The 20636-nt window shown below is 37.6% G+C and overlaps 1 protein-coding gene across 16 annotated transcripts; it reads right to left on the minus strand.

The window, feature by feature from the left end:
- Nucleotides 1-4484: 4484 nt before the first annotated feature.
- On the minus strand, nt 4485-18965 carry LOC136231040 (uncharacterized). 16 transcript variants are annotated; one of them, XR_010689651.1, is made up of 8 exons: nt 18827-18965; nt 18652-18747; nt 18348-18414; nt 18179-18256; nt 18058-18087; nt 17843-17896; nt 17105-17181; nt 4485-4706 (listed from the first exon to the last, which is right to left on the minus strand). XR_010689651.1 is itself a non-coding variant. In XM_066020276.1 (8 exons), the coding sequence occupies exons 2-7, from the start codon at nt 18707-18709 to the stop codon at nt 15943-15945; spliced, it is 420 nt and encodes a 139-aa protein (XP_065876348.1). In that variant the 5' UTR covers nt 18710-18747; nt 18827-18965; the 3' UTR covers nt 13961-15799; nt 15927-15942. The 16 variants fall into 16 exon arrangements, 9 of the variants coding, with proteins under 9 accessions (XP_065876353.1, XP_065876352.1, XP_065876355.1 ...); XR_010689647.1 differs by lacking the exons at nt 4485-4706; nt 17843-17896 and adding exons at nt 13961-15799; nt 15927-16057; XR_010689646.1 differs by lacking the exons at nt 4485-4706; nt 17843-17896 and adding exons at nt 13961-15803; nt 15927-16057.
- Between the last annotated feature and the right edge of the window lie 1671 nt (nt 18966-20636).

A 20636-nucleotide genomic window follows, 5' to 3' on the forward strand; every position in this document is an offset into this window, starting at 1 on the left:
TTCAAAATAATGTTAAGCATATTTTAAGGTTATCATTATTGTTAGAAATAATATTTCTATACGGGCTATATTTTTACAAATATTTTTACAAATCTCCGATACGATTTTATCAAAAACGTCTCGAGTAAATGTATATAAGTAAAATTTCTTTAGTTTCAAATCTCTATTTTATATCATGAATTCATGATAAATATAAATCTTATTTTCAATTTTCAATTAGGTTTATAGGCATAAATCGAACTAACAACTTTAGCTTTTTAGCTCGATATTATTTTTCGTCTTACATTAAAAACCAATTGAAGTTTTTAAGGAAACTTTAGCCATAATACATGTTGAATTTCAAGTCAATATAGGATGAATGTGCTATTTTTCTTTTCCCAATTTATAATTTTCAATTTTATAACTCGTGTGAATTTAATCAAGTAGTCATATTCTTAACTTTTGGCCACGATTGAGACCAACCTTATCACAATCGAGGTATGAAAGGGAAGAACATTAAGTACCGTTTACTTTTGGCCACGATTGCGACCACCCTTATCACGGTCGAGGTATGAAAGGAACGTTAGAAATTAAAGCAAAATTAAACGTGTTTAAAGTTTTAAGTAACGATTGCGTCCATCCATGGCTAGTCGGTACCTCTTAAACGAACACGAAAGCAAATTAATGCGTATAAAGTTACGATCGAGACCACCCTTATCTTGGGCGTAACTAAGCAAATATATTAAACCTAAGTCCTTAAATCTATATTTATAATAGTTTAGGTTTGGGAAAGGAAATTTTGTGCTTAGAAATGCCTTGAGACGAAAGATTCGGAAACATGCGTGCTTACACCGTCCCGAATACTTCAATATAAAAATTGAAATACAAGACGAGTAATATATCTCTTTTCTATTAGCTAGTTTGATGCTTTGCGTATAAATTTACCATGAAAAGTTTATCTTTCGGTTTAACTAATTTAAAAAGGAATATATGGGTATATATTCTATTTATAAAGAGATTGATTAAAGAATAAATTCAGTGAAATTTTCTCGGGACTAGCAAAAGCTAAGTGTGGGAGTTTGTTAAGCCCAAAATATACCTAAAATATCATATATAAATACGTTAAATTTACATTGAAATCGTGCTAATTATATTCATTTTGAATACTTTTACGTCTTTATTTACTTCTTTGATGCAAGGTACCTAAATATTTGGTAAAATCCAAATAGGAGCAAAAACGGAGCTAAAATGGACGAAAAACCTTAAAAACGTACCGAGAATGCATATCAGTCAGAAGAACGCTCGAGGAGGACGAAAAGCAGTCGAGAGACAGGGAGAACATCTCTTTATCGCGACTGAGATTCTTATAATCTCAGTCGCAACTTACGGACGCCAGATCGGGGGAAAATGAAGTTTTCAAGCTCGCCCCTATATCCCCTGTCGCGACTGAGATTTTCAGAATCTCAGTCGCGACAGCGAACCTCCCTGCACACAAAACACATGTTTAAATTCGGAAAAACGCGTCTGTTCGTTCGGATAAAAGCGACCCTTCACCAGCAGACACGACCCGTCATTTACAACCCTTCAACAACTATAAATAAGTGATCCATTTCAGAAATCAAGGTTGGTTAAGTTGGAAAAGTTAGAGAAATTAGAGAAGAAAGTTGTTATGTTGAGTTTCTGATTCAGAAAAGAATCAGAAAGTTAGATTTCATTTCTGTAAAGAATCGTGTTGTACACGAATTGTATTTAGATTAGTTATAAACACAGTATTAGTTTAGTTTTCATTCTGATAGTGGACGAGACCAGTCTCTATTCCGAAGATCCAGCGAGAAGAATTGACGACTGAAGTGCATGAGGTTTGACGAACCTACGGAGTTTGAGAGAAAGATTGACAACCCGGATCTCAAAGTTTTCGTTGCAATGCTATCCAAGTTTCTACTTCTCTGTTAACTTGTGAAAATTCACATTTCATTAATGATATACTTATTTATTCAATACATTCTTACTGTTGTTATTTTGATATTGTTCTGACAAAATGATTTTCAAAATGATAAATTGGTGTTTTTATTAAAACGTTCTATTCCATCTTATTCATATAAGAACTTTGTTGAACACTTAACGAATTTAGTTTTTATGGATGACATGATCGCTGATCGCGGCTTATCAGAAATAAAACACTAGTTTGATTAAGGTAGGAATCATCTCAACGCCAGGGGGATTTCTATAGTTCGAAGCCATTCAATTGAGTAAATCGCTATATTGTTACATGTCCATAATCTCACAAAGTTAAAGTTGTTTACTTTGCTTTATGAAAATAAGATCTATTTTATTCCAATTACGGAAATATCTGTTTTGTAATCAAAATTCCAAAACGGAATTGTTCTCTAAACTCGATATAATACTTCTATCTAATCCTAATTTACCAAAACCTATTCATCAATTAAAAACGTATTTCTTTTATTAAACCTAAACACGTGATTAAACCGAATTAAATAAAGTTTTAGTTAAAAAGCGTTCCCTATGGGTTCGATATCTTTTATTACTACAAGCGTATACCGTGCACTTGCGGAAATCGCTCAACAACGAGCGCTGCTTGCGTGAGCCACTGAAAGGAATAGAGCCGCATGGTCCGAGCTAGCTGCATCTTCATGGAAAACTGAGGCCTCAGGAAAAAGAGATAGCCAATTAGGCATAGCAAAACCCCAATCCAGTTTTTCCTCAACACACCTTGCAGTACCTCTTCTCTTCTCCCAAGTATATATATGACCCGTCGTTTGTACTTCCACAAGCCCACACTGATCAATAGTCTCACAAAAACCACGTAACAGGGACGGAGGATGCCTCAACCCCCCCCCCCCCCCCCGCTTTATCTGATTGAAGAAGCATGTCATTGAAATCTCCAATAGAGAACCAAGGTAACTGAGAAGATATCGCAAGTAATTTCAACATTTGCCACGACTCATTACGACGACATCTCTCGGGGAACCCGTAGAAACCGGTTAATCGATACTCCGGCAAACCTGGAACCAAAACTTTAACATCAATAAAATTGGAAGAGAACCCCAGCAGATTTACTGAATTAGGGAATTTCCAAAAGAGGGCCAAACCACCACCACAATTAACAGGATCAACATAAAAGAGACCAGCATAGGCAATTTTTTGTTTTATTGCTTCAATCTTAATCCGATTACACTTGGTTTCCATAAGGAAAATAAAATTGGGGCGAACCTTGGACACTAAGTCCACTAACATACGAACTGTCCGGGTATTGCCAATTCCCCAGCAGTTCCAGCTTAAAACACTCATGAAATAGGGCGGGTCTGAATACCAGAACCCACTTGCTTGATTTCTTCCAAGTTCTCACTTCCAGCACTCAAAGCCTCTTCTTGACGTCTCCTTTTTGCTTCGGATATAATCAGCCCCTCAGCATCTTCCCACACATTTTCCATTGCAACATCCGTTATTTGTGACTCGATGGTTTGGTTGACAGCGGCATTTGAAGAGCCAATGTCCGGCTGCGGGGTCATAGCTGGTGGCGAAGTTAACAGAAATCGGGACGTCGGGGGTAGAGTGGACCTGCGGTTTTGTGCTTTCATCCACACACCATAGGCTCTGACAGCCTTCACAGGATCAGCAAGCTCAAGAAGATCAGTGCAGTACCTATTAGCGTGTCCAATTCTACCACAGTAAAAGCAAAAAGTAGGCAACCATTCATACTTGAATTGTATCCAAGTGAAGTCTTCTCCCTGCTTCCCAATTTTCATTTTTCTTTTGAGTGGTTTAACCACATCCAGCAAAACACGAATACGCATATATGTTCTTTTTGGTCCACTAAAATTATTAGCATCTGCCTCCACAAAGCAACCAATAAAATTTCCAATGCTCTCAGCCACTTTAACCGACATAAAACCAACTGGTAAATCGAATACCTAGATCCAGAATTCCGTTGATTGCAATTGCATAGTCTTGGTACAAACCCCTTCCTCTAGGCAGTTCAGGATCAGCAGGTGTTGTTCATATGTCCAGGGGCCCCCTTGGAGCACTCGGTCACGTTCCAACGGGTGGTAGAAATCAAATCGGAATCTGTTGGCATCTATTTCCTCGATAAATAATCCTTTCACCGGGCGCCAGAGTTCTGCAAAGGTATGCTTCATCATCGGGATCCGGAAGCTACGGTCAGTGAGAAGCCGACCTATCAGACTCTAGGTTTTTGGTCACTGTTGAACCGAAATATCTTCCGCAAATATTTCCAATCCCGTCGCCCCTTCTTCCTCAAGCGTAACCTGGTTCCCAAAATCGATTTCAAGATTCATTTTGAGGGAGGTGAAAAATCGGCTTAGGTTTGGAAGAAATTGGATTTTGCGGGAGAGATGAGAAGGTTGGGTGAACTTTAGATTTTGTGGGAGAGAAAACCTGATGTTTGCCGCCGCACACAGAAGAAATTAGGTTGAAAAGAGGACCACACTCGTCAAAAGCGAGAATACCACTCGTCAAAAGCGAGAAAGAGATTACATTTATGCTTCAATCTTAACAAAATGAAAACTAAAAAAAAGGTAAAGGAAAAGGATTTGATTGAAAGTTTAACAAACACAAGAAACAAGTCCAAAAGTCCAAAGTTTCGACAACTTTGAAAGTTCATTCCAGTTTCATGCCCCTAGCACCATATCCACCATATCCTTCTTGTTGGCACCAAATTTACTAGTTCCACCTTCTATGTTGGCAGGCTGATAAAAAAAACATAATTAATTAAACAGGAGACAAAGTTCAATGGCAGCTAAATGATACCAAATTAAGAGAGAATGAAACTCACAACTGTTGGAGTGTTGAAACACCTTTCCACATGATTTTGATTTGACAAAAATATTTAAGTTAATTCATGATTAAAGGACAACTAAATTTAAGTGCTTTGATTTAATTGTACTAATATATTTGTTCAATGTTGAGTAAAAATATAAATGCAAAAAGGAATAAAAAGTATGACAAGACGAAGTCAGCATAAGTCCACAGCACAAGCTGAGCAGAGTGGAACTCAGCATGAAAGAAGATAAGACATCTTCAAAACAGAAGCTTAAAGATCAAAAAGCTGAGTGGAACGGAACTCAGTATCAAAAGTAGAAAAGCCTTCTTGAGAACTATGTCTTGCAGAACGAAACTGACCATGGAAGCTGAGTAAAAGAGAACTCAGTATCTGAATTGGCAACAATCAAAGACAACGGACATCAAAGTCAAGCTGAGTAATCTTCAGGACAGCATGAATGATCCGTTAGCTAAAAGATAAGTCCGACAACTGTCTGCACCAATAATAGAAACCTTGGAATTACGCAAAAGCCAATTTCGAGATGCATGGGTCAACTGTTCCGTTGCTAAAAGACAAACTGGCACAAAAAGACGAAACCTGCTAGAAGAAGACAAACCTGACGACTATAGAATTTAGACGACAGGATTGGCCTGCATATTTGAAGCTGACCAGAACATTGTCCCCAAAAGAGCCATTTCGGATTCAACGGGCAAATCAAATTCAAATGACTTGATCTTCAAATTGCAACTATAAAGGGACAAGTATACCTCTTGGATCATTGTCGAATTACAGAAAATACAAGAGAGAAAAATACAAGTAAAAAGCACATCAAAACAAAAAGAGATCTTACACCAACTTTCTATTCTTGTGTAAAAGCTAGAGTGATTTTTGTAATCATCTAAAGTGTTATTTGTCTGAAAAAAGAACAAGTCTGTATCAATTGTATTATTGAGAGAACTGTGCTGAGTACTCGGTGTTGAGTACTTAGTGGTAGAGAAATCTAGGTGTTTGGTTATAGCACTTAGTAGGAGTTGAGTAGACGAATAGAGGAAGGTACTCTTGCATATTCAACTGCCTTGTAAACGGTTTGTGCTCTACCTTTAAAGAGCTCAGTATTGGATTTACAAAGCCCGGAGGGACTTTGGGGACTGGACGTAGGCGGAGAGGCCGAACCAGGATAAGTCGTACTGAGTAATCTCTAACTCTCTCTCAATATATATATATATATATATATACATATATATATATCTGTATGTGTTGCTTGTCATATTTACTCAGCATATAAATTGTTTAAACTGACACTGAGTGAATAAGAGTGCTGAGTTGGAAGCTGACCACAATAGTGTCAATTCCCAACTCATACGTAAAATAGTTCTAGTCAACATCTGACTAAAGCTATCTTACACTATAATCGGTCGTGCTGACCAAAGCTGAGTTAACTAACTCAAGAAAATATACTAAGTCAGCTTAATTAAATTCGAAAAAGTTATATTAGTTCCTAACCCCCCCCCCCCTTGGAACTAATCACACGGGACCAACAAGTGGTATCAGAGCTATATATCTCACTATTCAAAGATTTAACAATCTTGAGCTGATCCCGATAATTGGCTGAGAACAGCACTCGTTTCCTTCCTGGGAACCAAACAACACAGATACTCCCTGAGGGATTATCAATTAGTCGGCCTCCCCTATTCTTTGGATCCAATTATACATTCTGGAAGAATAGGATGAAGAACTTTATTCAAGCCACAAATATGAGTGCATGGCTTGCAATAGTTCAAAGCCCCTATGTGCCATATAAAACTGTTGACAATGAGAAAATTGTTAAGAGTGAAACTGAGTGGTCAGAAGATGACCTTAAAAAATTACAAAACAATGCTTCGGTTATCAATATGCTTCATTGTGCGTTAGATGCTGCAGAATACAATAAGATTTCAGGTTGCGAGTCAGCACAGGAAATTTGGAAAAAGCTTGAAGTAACCTACGAAGGTACAAGCAAGGTCAAGGAATTAAAGGTGAACCAACATATGAGATTATACGAGCTGATCGAGATGAACGACAATGAGGACATCTCCGAAATGAATGCTAGATTCACCAACATTATAAATGAGCTAAAGAGGCTCGGCAAGAACTTCACTGAAGAAGAGCAGGTGAAGAAAATCCTGAGAAGCTTACCAAAGAGTTGGCAAGCTAAGAAAACTGCCGTAGAGGAGGCTCAAGACTTGACCACATATAAATATGACGAGCTGATTGGATCTCTGCTGACTCATGAGATCTCTATGAAAAATTTTGAAGCAAAAGAAAAGTCAGAAGACAAGAAACAAAAATCACTTGTCATGAAAGCTGACTCAACCGAAGTTGACTCATCGGACGATGAGGAAATGGCCATGTTCACAAGGAAGATGAAGAAGATGTTCAGAAAGAATGAAAAGAACAGCAAGAGGCCATTCAGAAAAGGCGACAGGTACAAAGCTGAGTCCAGTGACAAATACAAAAAGGACAGCTCCAAATCTGTCACATGCTTTGAGTGCCATCAAACTGGGCACATTAAGTCAAGCTGCCCTAATCTAAAGAAAGACAAGAAGGGAAGCAAAAAGGCAATGGTAGCCACATGGAGTGACAGTGACGACTCAACATCATCAGAAGCTGAAGCCACCGAGTCGGCAAACATATGCTTCATGGCCGATGACGCTGCTGACCACACTCAATCTGAGCATGCTGACCTCTCTGAAGAATCTGAACAGGAGGAATACTCAAATGAGGTAACATCCTTACATTTGCTTAGAAAAGAAATGATTAATGCCCTGAGTGATTTATATACACTAACTAAAAAGTGTAACAAGAAAATAAAGGCACTCAGCAGGCGGTGTGATGAGATTGAAGAGGTCAAACTTAGTGACCTCCGATATCTTCTCCAAGACAACTCAACTTTGCATAGTAACATGGAAATTATGCACAAATTTGTCTCGGAGGTCCAATCAGATTCAAAGAAATTGAGAAAGGATGTCACAAACCTTTAGAACCAAATAAAAGGTTCAAATAAATCCCATGCTGAGTACTCAGGTACTGGTCAGCATAGACAGTTCACTCAGTGTGACTGTTGAGGGAAAAGGGGACACACAACAGATGTGTGTTGGTACAACAAGCGGATTGTCCAATGTGACTTCTGCAGAAAGAAAGGACATACCACTAAGGTATGTTGGCATGCTCAGCACAATGGTGCTGACCAAAAACAAAGTCACCCCAAGAGGGTAACATTCTGTGACTTCTGTGGTAAACAAGGCCACACTATAAAAGTATGCCGTCACAAATTAAAACATGACTTTGCACCTGTCTATGCTAACAAACGAGGACCCAAAAAGAATTGGGTACCTAAAGATGAGTGATTCAAAATGCAGGTGAGCCTGAGGTGCGTGGAGAAGTATAAACTGTGGTATATTGACAGCGCATGCTCGAGACATATGACTGGTGATGAAACTCAGTTCATCACACTTAAGCTTAAACGAGGTGGAAACGTAAGCTTTGGAGACAATAAGAAGGGTAAGATAGTAGGATCAGGTACTATCGGAGGTAACCCCACCATTGAGTCAGTCTCCTTAGTTAAAGGTCTCAAATATAACCTATTGAGCGTAGCTCAGCTTTGTGATAGTGGTAGACAGGTTATATTTGATGCTACTCAATGTCGGATTCTCGAGGGAAAAACAAACAATTTAATTTTAACTGCCCCTCATGTTGACAATGTAGATATGTTGAGTTTAGAAAAACAGTTTTCGAAAAATATATGCTTAGTATCTAAAGAGGATAACTCCTGTCTATGGCATAGGAGACTTGGTCATGTAAGCATGGACCTCCTTGCCAAATTGGCTAGAAAGAAACTAATTGAGGGATTGCCCAAATTGAAATTTGAAAAAGATCAATTATGTAATGCTTATCAGCAAGGTAAACAAACGAAAAAGTCTTTTCAAAGTAAAAACATTGTCTCAACCAAGAGACCATTGGAATTACTACATTTGGACGTTTTCGGACCTGTCCAGCCACTCAGCTTGGGCGGTAAGAAATTCTCCTTAGTCATTGTAGATGATTTCTCTCGGTATACTTGGATCATCTTGCTGAGTAGCAAGGATGAAACATTTGAGATGTTCACCACATTGATTAAAAAGCTTGAAAATGACAAAGACCTAAAAGTAGCTTATATTAGAAGCGACAATGGTGGAGAATTCAAAAACCAACAGTTTGACGAATTCTGTGAAGCTGGTGGTATTGACCACAATTTCTCTCCTCTTAGAATGCCCCAACAGAATGGGGTGGTTGAAAGGAAGAACAGAACAATTGTCGAAATTGCTAGGACAATGCTGAGTGAAAATAGGCTTCCAAAGTATTTCTAGGGTGAAGCTGTCCACACAGCATGCTACATAGTGAATAGGGCTTTAGTTAGACATATTCTTAAGAAAACCCCATACGAACTCTAGAAAGGATGAAAGCCCAACATTGGCTACTTTCGTGCCTTTGGGTGTAAATGTTTTATACTCAATACAAAAGATAACCTTGCAAAATTTGATGTTAAAGCTGACGAAGCGATCTTTTTAGGGTACTCAACTAACAGTAAAGCATATAGAGTATATAATAAACGAACTCAAGTTGTTGAAGAGTCTGTCCATATAGAGTTCGATGAAACTGACCCTGCAGGAAAGACAACTCAGACCGTCGAAGATGAACCAAGCTCAGCTTCTGCTGACCAAACAGAAGCTACTGAGTCATCAGTATAAGGACTGACCAAAGGTAAACAGGAACCCGAAATTACCTTTGCTGACCAATCTATTCCTGAAGATATTGTAGAAACACCTATTCCAGACAACTCAACATTACCTAAAGAAATAAAAATTCCAATAGGACATTCGGAGAAGTCCATTCTTGATGCCACTGACAACAAGCTGATGACAAGAGATCAGCTTAGAAAGTATCTCGGAAATGTTGCATTCGTCTCAATAAATGAGCCAAAGAACTTCGCCGATGCTGAGCACGATGAATACTGGATCAATGCTATGCAAGAGGAGCTTGATCAATTCACGAGAAATGAGGTATGGGATTTAGTACCCAAACCTAGGAATCAAAAGACCATAGGAACTAAGTGGGTCTTTAGAAATAAACTAGATGAGCAAGGCAATGTAGTCAGAAACAAAGCCCGACTTGTAGCCCAAGGCTATAGTCAGCAAGAGGGCATTGACTATGGTGAGACCTTTGCTCATGTTGCTAGGTTAGAGGCTATACCTATATTGTGTGCATATGCTAGCTATATGAATTTTAAACTATATCAAATGGATGTTAAAAGTGCTTTTCTTAATGGCTTTATAAACGAAGAGGTATATGTTAGTCAGCCTCCAGGGTTTGAAGATCCAAAATTTCCAAACCACGTTTATAAACTCAAGAAGGCCCTGTATGGCCTAAAGCAAGCACCACGTGCTTGGTATGAAAGGTTGACCAACTTCCTGCTGACCAGGAATTATGTCAGAGGCAAAGCTGACACAACCTTGTTCATTAAGAAAAAGGGTAAACATACCCTGCTGGCACAAATTTACGTAGACGATATAATCTTTGGTGCTACTGACGAATCCTTGTGCAAAGAGTTTAGTAAACAAATGCAAACTGAGTTCGAGATGTCTATGATGGGAGAACTCAACTTCTTCCTTGGACTTCAAATCAAGCAAGGTAAGAACGACATCTTCATTAGTCAGTCCAAATACGCCAAAGAAATGCTAAAGAAATTCGATATGGAAGATTGTAAACCCATATCAACCCCAATGGGTACTGACACTGTCTTATGCAAAGATGAGAAAGGTAAATCTGTAGATAGCAAGCTATATCGAGGTATGATTGGCTCTCTACTTTACCTTACCGCTAGCAGACCTGATATTCAGTACTCAGTATGTTATTGTGCAAGATATCAAGTTGACCCCAGGGAATCTCACCTTATAGCTGTAAAAAGAATCTTTAGATATTTGCAGAGCTCAGTTAATGCAGGTTTATGGTATCCCAATTCAAATAACTTCACACTCATTGGATACACTGATGCTGACTATGGACGAGATAAGCTAGAGCGTAAGAGTACTTCAGGAGGATGTCACTTCCTAGGAAGCTGTCTAGTATCTTGGTTCAGCAAGAAGCAATCATCAGTAGCCCTGTCAACAACTGAAGCTGAGTACATTACTGCTGGAAGCTGTGTGGCTTAAGTCCTATGGATTAAGCAACAGCTTGAGGATTACGGAGTCAAAACAGAAACAATTGAAGTTAAATGCGATAACAAAAGCGCTATTGACCTGTCCAAAAATCCAATCCAACACAACAGGATGAAGCATGTCAGCATAAGGCATCACTTCATTAGAGATCATGTACTCAAGGGTGAGATCAAGCTGACCTACGTACCTACAGATGATCAGCTTACAGATATCTTCACTAAGCCTTTGACTCGTGAGCAATTCAGCATATTAAGGGAAGCTATCGGTATGTCTAATCCTCTTCCATAATACTATGTGCTTAATTGAATGTTGAGTGATTACCATACTGAGTAACTTGAGCTAAATTAGTAACTTCTACATGCTGAGCTTAATATGTGCTATAGAAAATCACCCTATACTGAGTAAAGACATACATGCTGAGTGATTACCTTAAGATGAGTTACTAAAGTAGTATGAAAACCCTCTACGTAAAACTGTGCACTCAGTACCACAAACGTTTAGTATTCTAACAAACTGAGTAAAGCCCACTTGCAATATTAAATGCTAGCACGCGAATTAAATAGCCACCTAGGATGACGTAAGAAATAATGAGAAAACACATACGCCGAATGTGTCATAAATGCCAGGATCTTTGTCGATTGATCATCTCGAGGTAAAACGGCTAGTTCAACGAATAGGATCAATTCGAACCTCTATAAATAGTGGAAGAATTCCCACTTATCTCTCTTTACACTCGAAATCTTTGGCATTCAAATCTTTCGCTCTCCAAATTCCAAAAACCTCTTAAAAATCTCTAGAAAATCATGTCGGACTCTCAGAATCTCTCCGGTGGTGATTACGATAAGAATCACTCCGATGAAAACCCTAAATCCCCTCCTCGGCAAGAATTTAGCGAGACACCCACCAAAGGACAAGGTCAGCATGACCAAACTCCAAGCAAGAGCTCTCAAGCTGACCTCACAACCTCTTCGAAAAAGAAGAAGAAAAAGAAGGATAAGCAGCCCAAGGAAAAGTTTTTCCTCAAAGTCTACAAAAGTGTTAAGAACCATGAGGTGATTCACTGTCGGTGGTTTTCTCCAAGCTTCGTAACGGCTGAGCAACCGTTCTGTGAATGGATCTCGAAGAATGAATGGGCTGGACTCTTCTCCCTTCCTGGTAAAGCCTACCCTAGGTTAGTAAGGGAATTCTGTTCCAACCTCTATATTGACGAAGAAGACGCTGACCATCTGGTAACCCATGTCAAAGTCTAGAAAATAATGATTACCCCATCTTATCTAGCAACCCTGCTAAACCTGCCAGCCAAAGGGAAAGAATTCAGGACTACAAAGGAAAAACTTGACCACGTAGTGACGTTCTGTAAGCCGGAGGATCACAAAGGGGAAATAGCTAGTACATGTATGGGTCAGGATCAAAAGATGGCTCACTACCTCCTGACTAACTTTATCTTCCCAAAAATCAACTCAGCATCATCAGCTTCAAACTTCGAGCAGTGCTTCATCTGGCACATGCTGACCTATCAACCACTCAACATGCCGGTATTCCTTATCGGTGCACTTTAACGAAGTACTGGGAAACTCAGGTTGGGGTCCCTCATTACCAGAATCCTTGAAGATCATCAAGTAGACTTGATTAATGAGACTGAATCTTGCGGAACTGAAATCACAGCGGCTCTACTGTTTGGGTTAGTATACAACCAACCCCTTAAGTCCAAAAAGGGAAAAGGGGTCATTAAGGAAAATGAGGAAGCTGATGATGTACAGGATGTGCAACCCAAGGAAGGGAAAAACGCTGTGGCCGAACCTGCTGACCAAGCTAAGCGAGAGAAGAAGAGAAAAGCAATTCTAACATGTTCCAAAGATGTTGATGCTGTTCCTAAGAAACTCATGATTGTATCAAAGGGGAAGAAAGTTGATGCTGAGCAAACTCAAGACACACCTAAGTCAGCAGAGAAACGAAAAAGGCAAGTTGAGCCTGAAGAAGAAAGTGAGGAAACTCCAGAGCAACCATTGCAGAAAAGGAAAAAGAAATCCTCAGAGTTAAGTCCTATTGATGCTACCCCTCTGGGTTTCGTGATCTTCGATGACTCACATTTTGCCAAGAGTCAAGAAATTAATCTTGAGAAAATCCCTGCTGACCAAGAGGAAGAAGAGTTGGGCAATCTCGCAGGTCAATTTGATGCTGAGGAGACAGAAAATGTTGAGCAACATGAGAAAGTGGATGTTGAGCCAACAATGGGTGCTGAGCATGAACAGGCAGTCAGCACTGAGCAGGTTGAAGAACAAGCTGAGCCAACAGCAAAGGAACATGCTGACCTAGGGGTAAATTCACCCTCTGACTCTTTTGATTCTATTCGAGCTGACCCCTCTCCTCCTAAGGCTAAGAAATTGAGAAGGCTTAAGAAAAAGGCTCAGAAGTCGCCAGTTATTGATCTTTTGGGTGATTCTCCTCTGCGGGATTCCATTACTGATCTATCAGATATGTAGTTCCAATTCTTCTCAAATCCCACTAAGCCTTCTCTAACGGAACTTCAGAAAAATCAAGCCTCTGTTACTCATCCTGAGGAACAAGCCAAGTCTCCGGAAAATCCAATCCCTGCCGAGCAAGAGCTCGAAGTCCAAACTTCTCAAAGTGAAAAGCATGCTAAGGAAAATCCCGCTCAAACTGAGTTGACTCCTCCTGCACCAACTCAAACCAACATTGAGCAGGTCAATATCTCTGCTGATCCACCTCCTACCCATCCAATATCGCAGAATGTTGAGCAGCCTGTTTCCGCTGCTACTTCAAACAAAAGCCCAGCTGTTAATCAAGCTGGCCCCTCCAATTCCACCAGAATTCCGGCAACTGAGAACATTCCTGAGGCAACATATTCTTATCTGCATGCTACTGAGTCCGGACGTCGCATTATTGACTCCGCTCAAACTATTCTCCAGGATTTGAACACTTCTCATGCCGATGCTACTGTGTATGCAAATGTTGAGTCCCCTCAAATCTCGTCTATCACTCAGCTTCTCAATGAGATCAAGGGTCTCAAAGATTTAGTAAGTGTAATGACAACAGTCCAAACACAGCAACCCAAGCAAGAATCCATCGCCAAGTTGGCCGAACTGCAGTTAATGATGGTGAATCACATGGATTCCCTTCAAGGCCAAATTAATGCTCTTTCTGCAGTCAACACGGGCTATGCTACCTCTGCTGAGTTGAATCAATATTTTACCAAGTTGAACTCTGAGCTGACCGGCACTCGCGAGCTAATCTCTTCAACTTCTCAATGTTCGGACGAACAAATTAGCGAAGCTGTCCGTCTACTTAACTTGAGTAAGGAGGAAATGGAAACTGACCAACTCAAAACGAACGAACTGCTGCAATACTCTCGAGCCACCTACAAACATGTGCGCCACACAAACGCTCAACATCAGTTTTATGATTCGAGTCTGCTTAAAATGTACTATCAAGCCTATGCCCAGCTGACTGACACAATCACATGGATTGGGAAATCCCAGGAGTATATACTCAGTATGTTCAGTGCCTCTATCCGAATTCCCCGCGATACCTTAGACGATGGTATTCCAATTTTTGATGGTTTAAGGGAAAGAACGAAAAGGCTCAAAGCGTATTCGGTCAAGATTAACTCATGCTGCTCTCAACGACACTTTCGTTCCTCCTTCGCCTGATGGTGGCAAAACGGGGGAGAAAGACCAAGCTGATAGAACTCAGCACGCAGGAGAAGCGTCTGGTAGTCAGCAGCAAAAGGGAAAAGGCAAAATCAATACTGCCCATGTCCAAGTCAATAGGAAGAAATAGTCTGCTAGCTTTCATTCTTGACTTGTATCTGTTTTGTGTATTTTGTCTTGCTGACTATCTATGAAATTATGCATCTATTATTTCAAATTGATTGATCTTATGTGATGCTTACTTACGAATTGTGCTGATCTGTCTTAATTGAACAAACAAAAGAAAAAGGGAATATACTCAGTACACATTAGACTTGATACATTTGCTCTAGGTTTCCCATAACTCTGATATCAAACTAACCATGTATCAAAACTGAGTCAAGACATATCCCAAATATTGACCTCTTCTGAAAACTGATCTAGGCTCATCTGAATTATATCTTGGAAGGTCTAGAATTGAACTAAGTTAGTATAAGCATGCCTTAACTTTACTCAATTAAATCTTAGAAGGTTTAGAGTTAAGTCAAGTCAATAGGTGCAACCCTTACGGGGGAGTAATTTCAGAAGCTTAAAAAGAATTTCAATCATGGGGAATCTCAATACTGAGTTCCATCAATTAAATATTTTGCCAACATCAAAATGGGGGAGTTTGTTGAAACATATTTCCACATGATTTTGAATTGACAAAAATATTTAAGTTAATTCATGATTAAGGGACAACTAAATTTAAGTGCTTTGATTTAATTGTACTAATATGTTTGTTCAATGTTGAGTATAAATATAAATGCGAAAAGGAATAAAAAGTAAGATAAGACGAAGTCAGCATAAGTCCACAGCACAAGCTGAGCAGAGTGGAACTCAGTATGAAAGAAGATAAGACATCTTCAAAACAGAAGCTTAAAGATCAAAAGGCTGAGTGGAACGGAACCAGTATCAAAAGTAGAAAAGCCTTCTTGAGAACTATGTCTTGCAGAACGAAGCTGACCATAGAAGCTGAGTAAAAGAGAACTTAGTATCTGAATTGGCAACAATCAAAGACAACGGACATCAAAGTCAAGCTGAGTAATCTTCAGGACAACATGAATGATCCGTTAGCTAAAAGATAAGTCTGACAACTGTCTGCACCAATAATAGAAACCTTGGAATTACGCAAAAGCCAATTTCGAGATGCATGGGTCAACTGTTCCGTTGCTAAAAGACAAACTGGCATAAAAAGATGAAACCTGCTAGAAGAAGACAAACCTGACGACTGTAAAATTCAGACGACAGGATTGGCCTGCATATCTGAAGCTGGCCAGAACATTGTCCCCAAAAGAGCCGTTTTGGATTCAATGGGCAAATCAAATTCAAATGATTTGATCTTCAGATTGCAACTATAAAGGGACAAGTATACCTCTTGGATCATTGCCGAATTACAGAAAATACAAGAGAGAAAAATACAAGTAAAAAGCACATCAAAACAAAAAGAGATCTTACACCAACTTTCTATTCTTGTGTAAAAGCTAGAGTGATTTTTGTAATCATCTAAAGTGTTCTTTGTCTGAAAAAGAACAAGTCTGTATCAATTGTATTATTGAGAGAACTGTGTTGAGTACTCGGTGTTGAGTACTTAGTGGTAGAGAAATCTAGGTGTTTGGTTATAGCACTTAGTAGGAGTTGAGTAGACGAATAGAGGAAGGTACTCTTGCATATTCAACTGCCTTGTAAACGGTTTGTGCTCTACCTTTAAAGAGCTCAGTATTGGATTTACAAAACCCGGAGGGACTCTGGGGACTTGACGTAGGTGGAGAGGCCGAACCAGGATAAGTCGTACTGAGTAATCTCTAACTCTCTCTCAATATATATATATATATATATATATATATATATATATATATATATGTGTGTGTTGCTTGTCATATTTACTCAGCATATAAATTGTTTAAACTGACACTGAGTGAATAAGAGTGTTGAGTTGGAAGCTGACCACAATAGTGTCAATTCCCAACTCATACGTAAAATAGTTCTAGTCAACATCTGACTAAAGCTATCTTACACTATAATCGGTCGTGCTGACCAAAGCCGAGTTAACTAACTCAAGAAAATATATTAAGCCAGCTTAATTAAATTCGAAAAAGTTATATTAGTTCCTAACCCCCCTCCCTTGGAACTAATCACACGGGACCAACATGGAGAAGGCTTCTTCCCACTAGCATGATTATTAACAGTCATATATTACTCCTATCAAATGCGAGATCCTAAAAACTGCCACTAGGACAAAACAGATATATAAAATAAGAACTATGTCCTCGCCCGGGGAAAGAAAAAAATAAACAAGTGAAACCAATTTCAAGTTGTCTAATTTTGCAGGCAATGACAAAATCCATCATGATCCCTGATTGACAAAATTAAAAGCGAACGAATAAACAGAACAATCATACCAAAACTTGAATTCAAGGAGACGATGAACGAAGGAACGAAACTCGTCGGATCCACGGGTGAGGAGACTAAGACTATCCTGGATTCACGGGTGGAGATTCCAATTAAGTATTAACCAATTAGTTTAATAAGACTTAAAATAAAACTAATTAGCACTTTAACATGATTGGTACCACCATAAATCTATAAACAAACTGAGATAAACATATTCAACTGCACTTTAACATGATTGACAACTAAAAACATCCCATTAACAAAAAAAACATATAACTTTAGCAATCTGAAAAGAAAAAAAGCACATCAACCAATAATATATAGAAACAAGTAGCAATCACTGACAGCAAGTTAGTTTGAATTGGTGCAAAACAGAGTCCCTCTATAACTAACTTGATGAGTCTATCATATTAACAGCCGAAATTCACATTTTTCGGCTTAACATTTAAACAACAAAGTAAGATTCCAAAACATCAACCATGCCACATGCTATTAAAACCAATGTAAATCACTGTTCCAAGTTAGTTTGAATTCATGCAAATCTATCTGGAAACCAGATTGAAGAGATCACAAAAATCATTTTTGTATAGTATGACCTTCAAAGTTCATATAGGAGGCATTAATGTAAACCACTCTTCTACACATGAAGTTATTTGATATGAGATTACACAGATTGAAGTCAGTTTTTACTAACTTTAAAAGTGGATTCAGTTAACAAGCAATCTAAAAACAGTACAAAATAATACCATATCCTTGCAGTTGTATAATATGCCAAAAAGCAATCCCATATTCAGAAATTCCTAGACATAGATGATAAAAATGAAGAAATAAAACTTCATTAGCAAATTCCAGATATTCTTGGGTCAATTTGTTCCTTCTATTGAATATGCTCAAACAGAACATAACAAACAAATTTCATAAAGTAAAAAGCATGTAAAAAGTCCCTAGAAAATGGGCTTACCTTATCGGAAGAAAATTATTAGTGCATTTCCTGTAGCAGACACATGAAAACCAACAGAAGATATTAGATGAAATATGCCAAATGAAGCCTCAAATTAGTACTAAAATCTTTCGCAATTTACCTAATAAAAAAACATATATACAATAAGAATTGTATCATCGCCCCCGGAAAGAGAAAAATACATGAAACCAATCGTTGCCTAATTTAGCAGACAAAATTCATCATGATCGCCAATTTACAAAATTAAAAGAAAATGGATAAAATATAACATGAGCATTGAGAAATTATACCGGAACTTGAATTCAGGGAGACGGAGAACGAAGGAACCAAACTCATCCAATCCATTGGAATGAGGCCCTTCAACGACCAAATACACAAAAGGGATCAATAAGAAAACAGTTTATCAATGTTAAAAGCAAAATTATTCTGTAAATTATAAACATCGAACTTTCAAACAAATTTAATTCAAATTCCTAAATTTACCTAATACAATGAAGAACATCAATCTCCAAACAAAGAATAACTATGCCAAAGTCTTCTTTTATGTAAAAATTGAACGAATAATTTAAAATAATACCTAAAAATTATACAGACCCAATGTTGTAACACATTCAATCGCCACCGCGAGAGTTATTCGGCCATCCCGCCTCATCGCCGACTGCTTGTTGCTTTCGAAGTCGTCGCCCGCCGCTACCATCGCATAAACTGCCGATGTCAGTTAAACAGGAAATAATAATAATAAAACGAAAAAAGAACAGAAGATTCGAACCATGGGGGTGGCCGGAGAAAGGAGAAAAGCGCACTCCGAACACAAAACAAAGCCAAAAAAAGAAAGTTAGAAGAGAAGAGAAAGGCTAGAACGTGAAAAGCGTGAGAGAGAGAGAAAGGAGAGCATCGTGTAAAACTGAAAAAACATATGCCTCATTTTTCTATTATTATTTTTTAATTTTTTTAGTGTAATATAGTGCAAATTTTGTATATTTATTTTTTTTAACGATATTTAAATATTTTTTTAAACATTCAAATTAATTATTTATCAACCATCATTTAACTCAAATAAAATATTGATATTTTTTGTATTTCCACATATATCAACACATTTTTTAAATTTTGCATAATTTAACTACATATTTAGCAACCCATTTAATCCATCTTTAATTTTAAAAAATACCAACATTTTCTTCTAAATATGTAGTTAAATTATTAAAAATTCCATCATAAAATTTAAAAGTATCATCAAATAAATATAAAAGGCAACACAAATTAAAAAGTGTGGTTGAATTAAATACGGAGATAAAAAATAAAAGTATATGCATATAAAAAAATACCGAGACACTTTTTCATGACGCAAATTCTAAACCGTCTTTGATTTTTTTAAAAATACTGATGCTTTTTTAAAAGCGTAGTTATTTCTTTTTTAAATAACAACATATAATATAAAGCATCGTTAAGTGATAATACAAACCGACACAAATACAAAAGTGTGGCTAAATTTTAAAATATAGAGACACATGTCAAAAAACGTCGTTAAACAAGTGTCGTAATAGACCATTTTTTTTTGTAGTGATTGTTGAATTTTGTTATGATAATTTCAAATCTCAGCAAAATAGTCATCTTATCGCTCTTTTATATATCTTATAGGTTGTGAGATGAAAATAGTTAAAATATTTAGTAAACTGGGATGTACCTTTTCTCTCTTGAAGGGCTTATAAATTGTCGTTTCCATATGATATTTTTGTTGACTCACGTGGAGTCCTAATACATCCGTTTAATTGTGTTGCAGTTTGTTTTAACATATACTCAAACTTAATGATTGATACTTTCTTAACAAATAGTATATGTAAGTCTTAACTAAATTGATGATGATATAAGCTATTTTCTTATGCCTTGCTAAATTAATGTTTGATTGGCCAACTTGTTGTCCTTGTGGGCCTTAACGACGAGTAGCCTCAACCTGTGGAAACTTTTGCAAGTGATTTCTGTAAAGCATTATGAAAATTAATATTTTCTATAAAGATTGCATTTCATCGTAATTTATTTTACTTTGATTGACAAAATGATAATGGAAAAGCTAATATTGCACATTGTGTCAGATTTCCAGGCGGATGGCATGGCTTTCTTGCACTTTAGCTAAAGAATTTCTAAGTCCCAATAACAAGAACAACTTCTAAATTGTGATTGATTGTTTTATTTCCAGCTCAGGTTTCCTTGCTACACCATTTAAATTAATGTGTAATTTCCATGTCAAACAAGTCTAGTTAGATCGATACTTTTTTATAGATGAGCAATTGAGCATTATTTCATAATATATTTATAATTCTTGCATTTGTTTAATTATTCTAATTTTGGAATGACATTCATTTCAAGGCCGATTTCAACACTGGCCAAACTTCATCTTCATGATAATTAGTCATTTATTTTCCTTGGCCTAAATAAATGGAATCCATAAACTAAGATATTTAAGTTCAATATAAATCTATTTTATAACTTCTTTACCGGTCTTAGGTATGGACGTATTAAGACAAAAAAATTTCTAATGAAAATGCAAATCAACATATAGTTCTTCTATCTTTTCTTTT

This window comes from Euphorbia lathyris, chromosome 5 (genome assembly GCF_963576675.1).
Source record: "Euphorbia lathyris chromosome 5, ddEupLath1.1, whole genome shotgun sequence".
NCBI classification, from domain to species: Eukaryota; Viridiplantae; Streptophyta; class Magnoliopsida; order Malpighiales; family Euphorbiaceae; genus Euphorbia; species Euphorbia lathyris.

Bases quoted from the DNA above. Each gene is read 5' to 3' on its own strand.
- LOC136231040 (XM_066020276.1), bottom strand. From the start codon at position 18,709: ATGAGGCGGGATGGCCGAATAACTCTCGCGGTGGCGATTGAATGTGTT. The intron at 18,415-18,651 runs GTCTGTATAATT...TGGTCGTTGAAG, and splicing joins TGAATGTGTTACAACATTGG to GGCCTCATTCCAATGGATTG. The intron at 18,257-18,347 runs GTATAATTTCTC...CTGCTAAATTAG, and splicing joins CTCCCTGAATTCAAGTTCCG to GCAACGATTGGTTTCATGTA.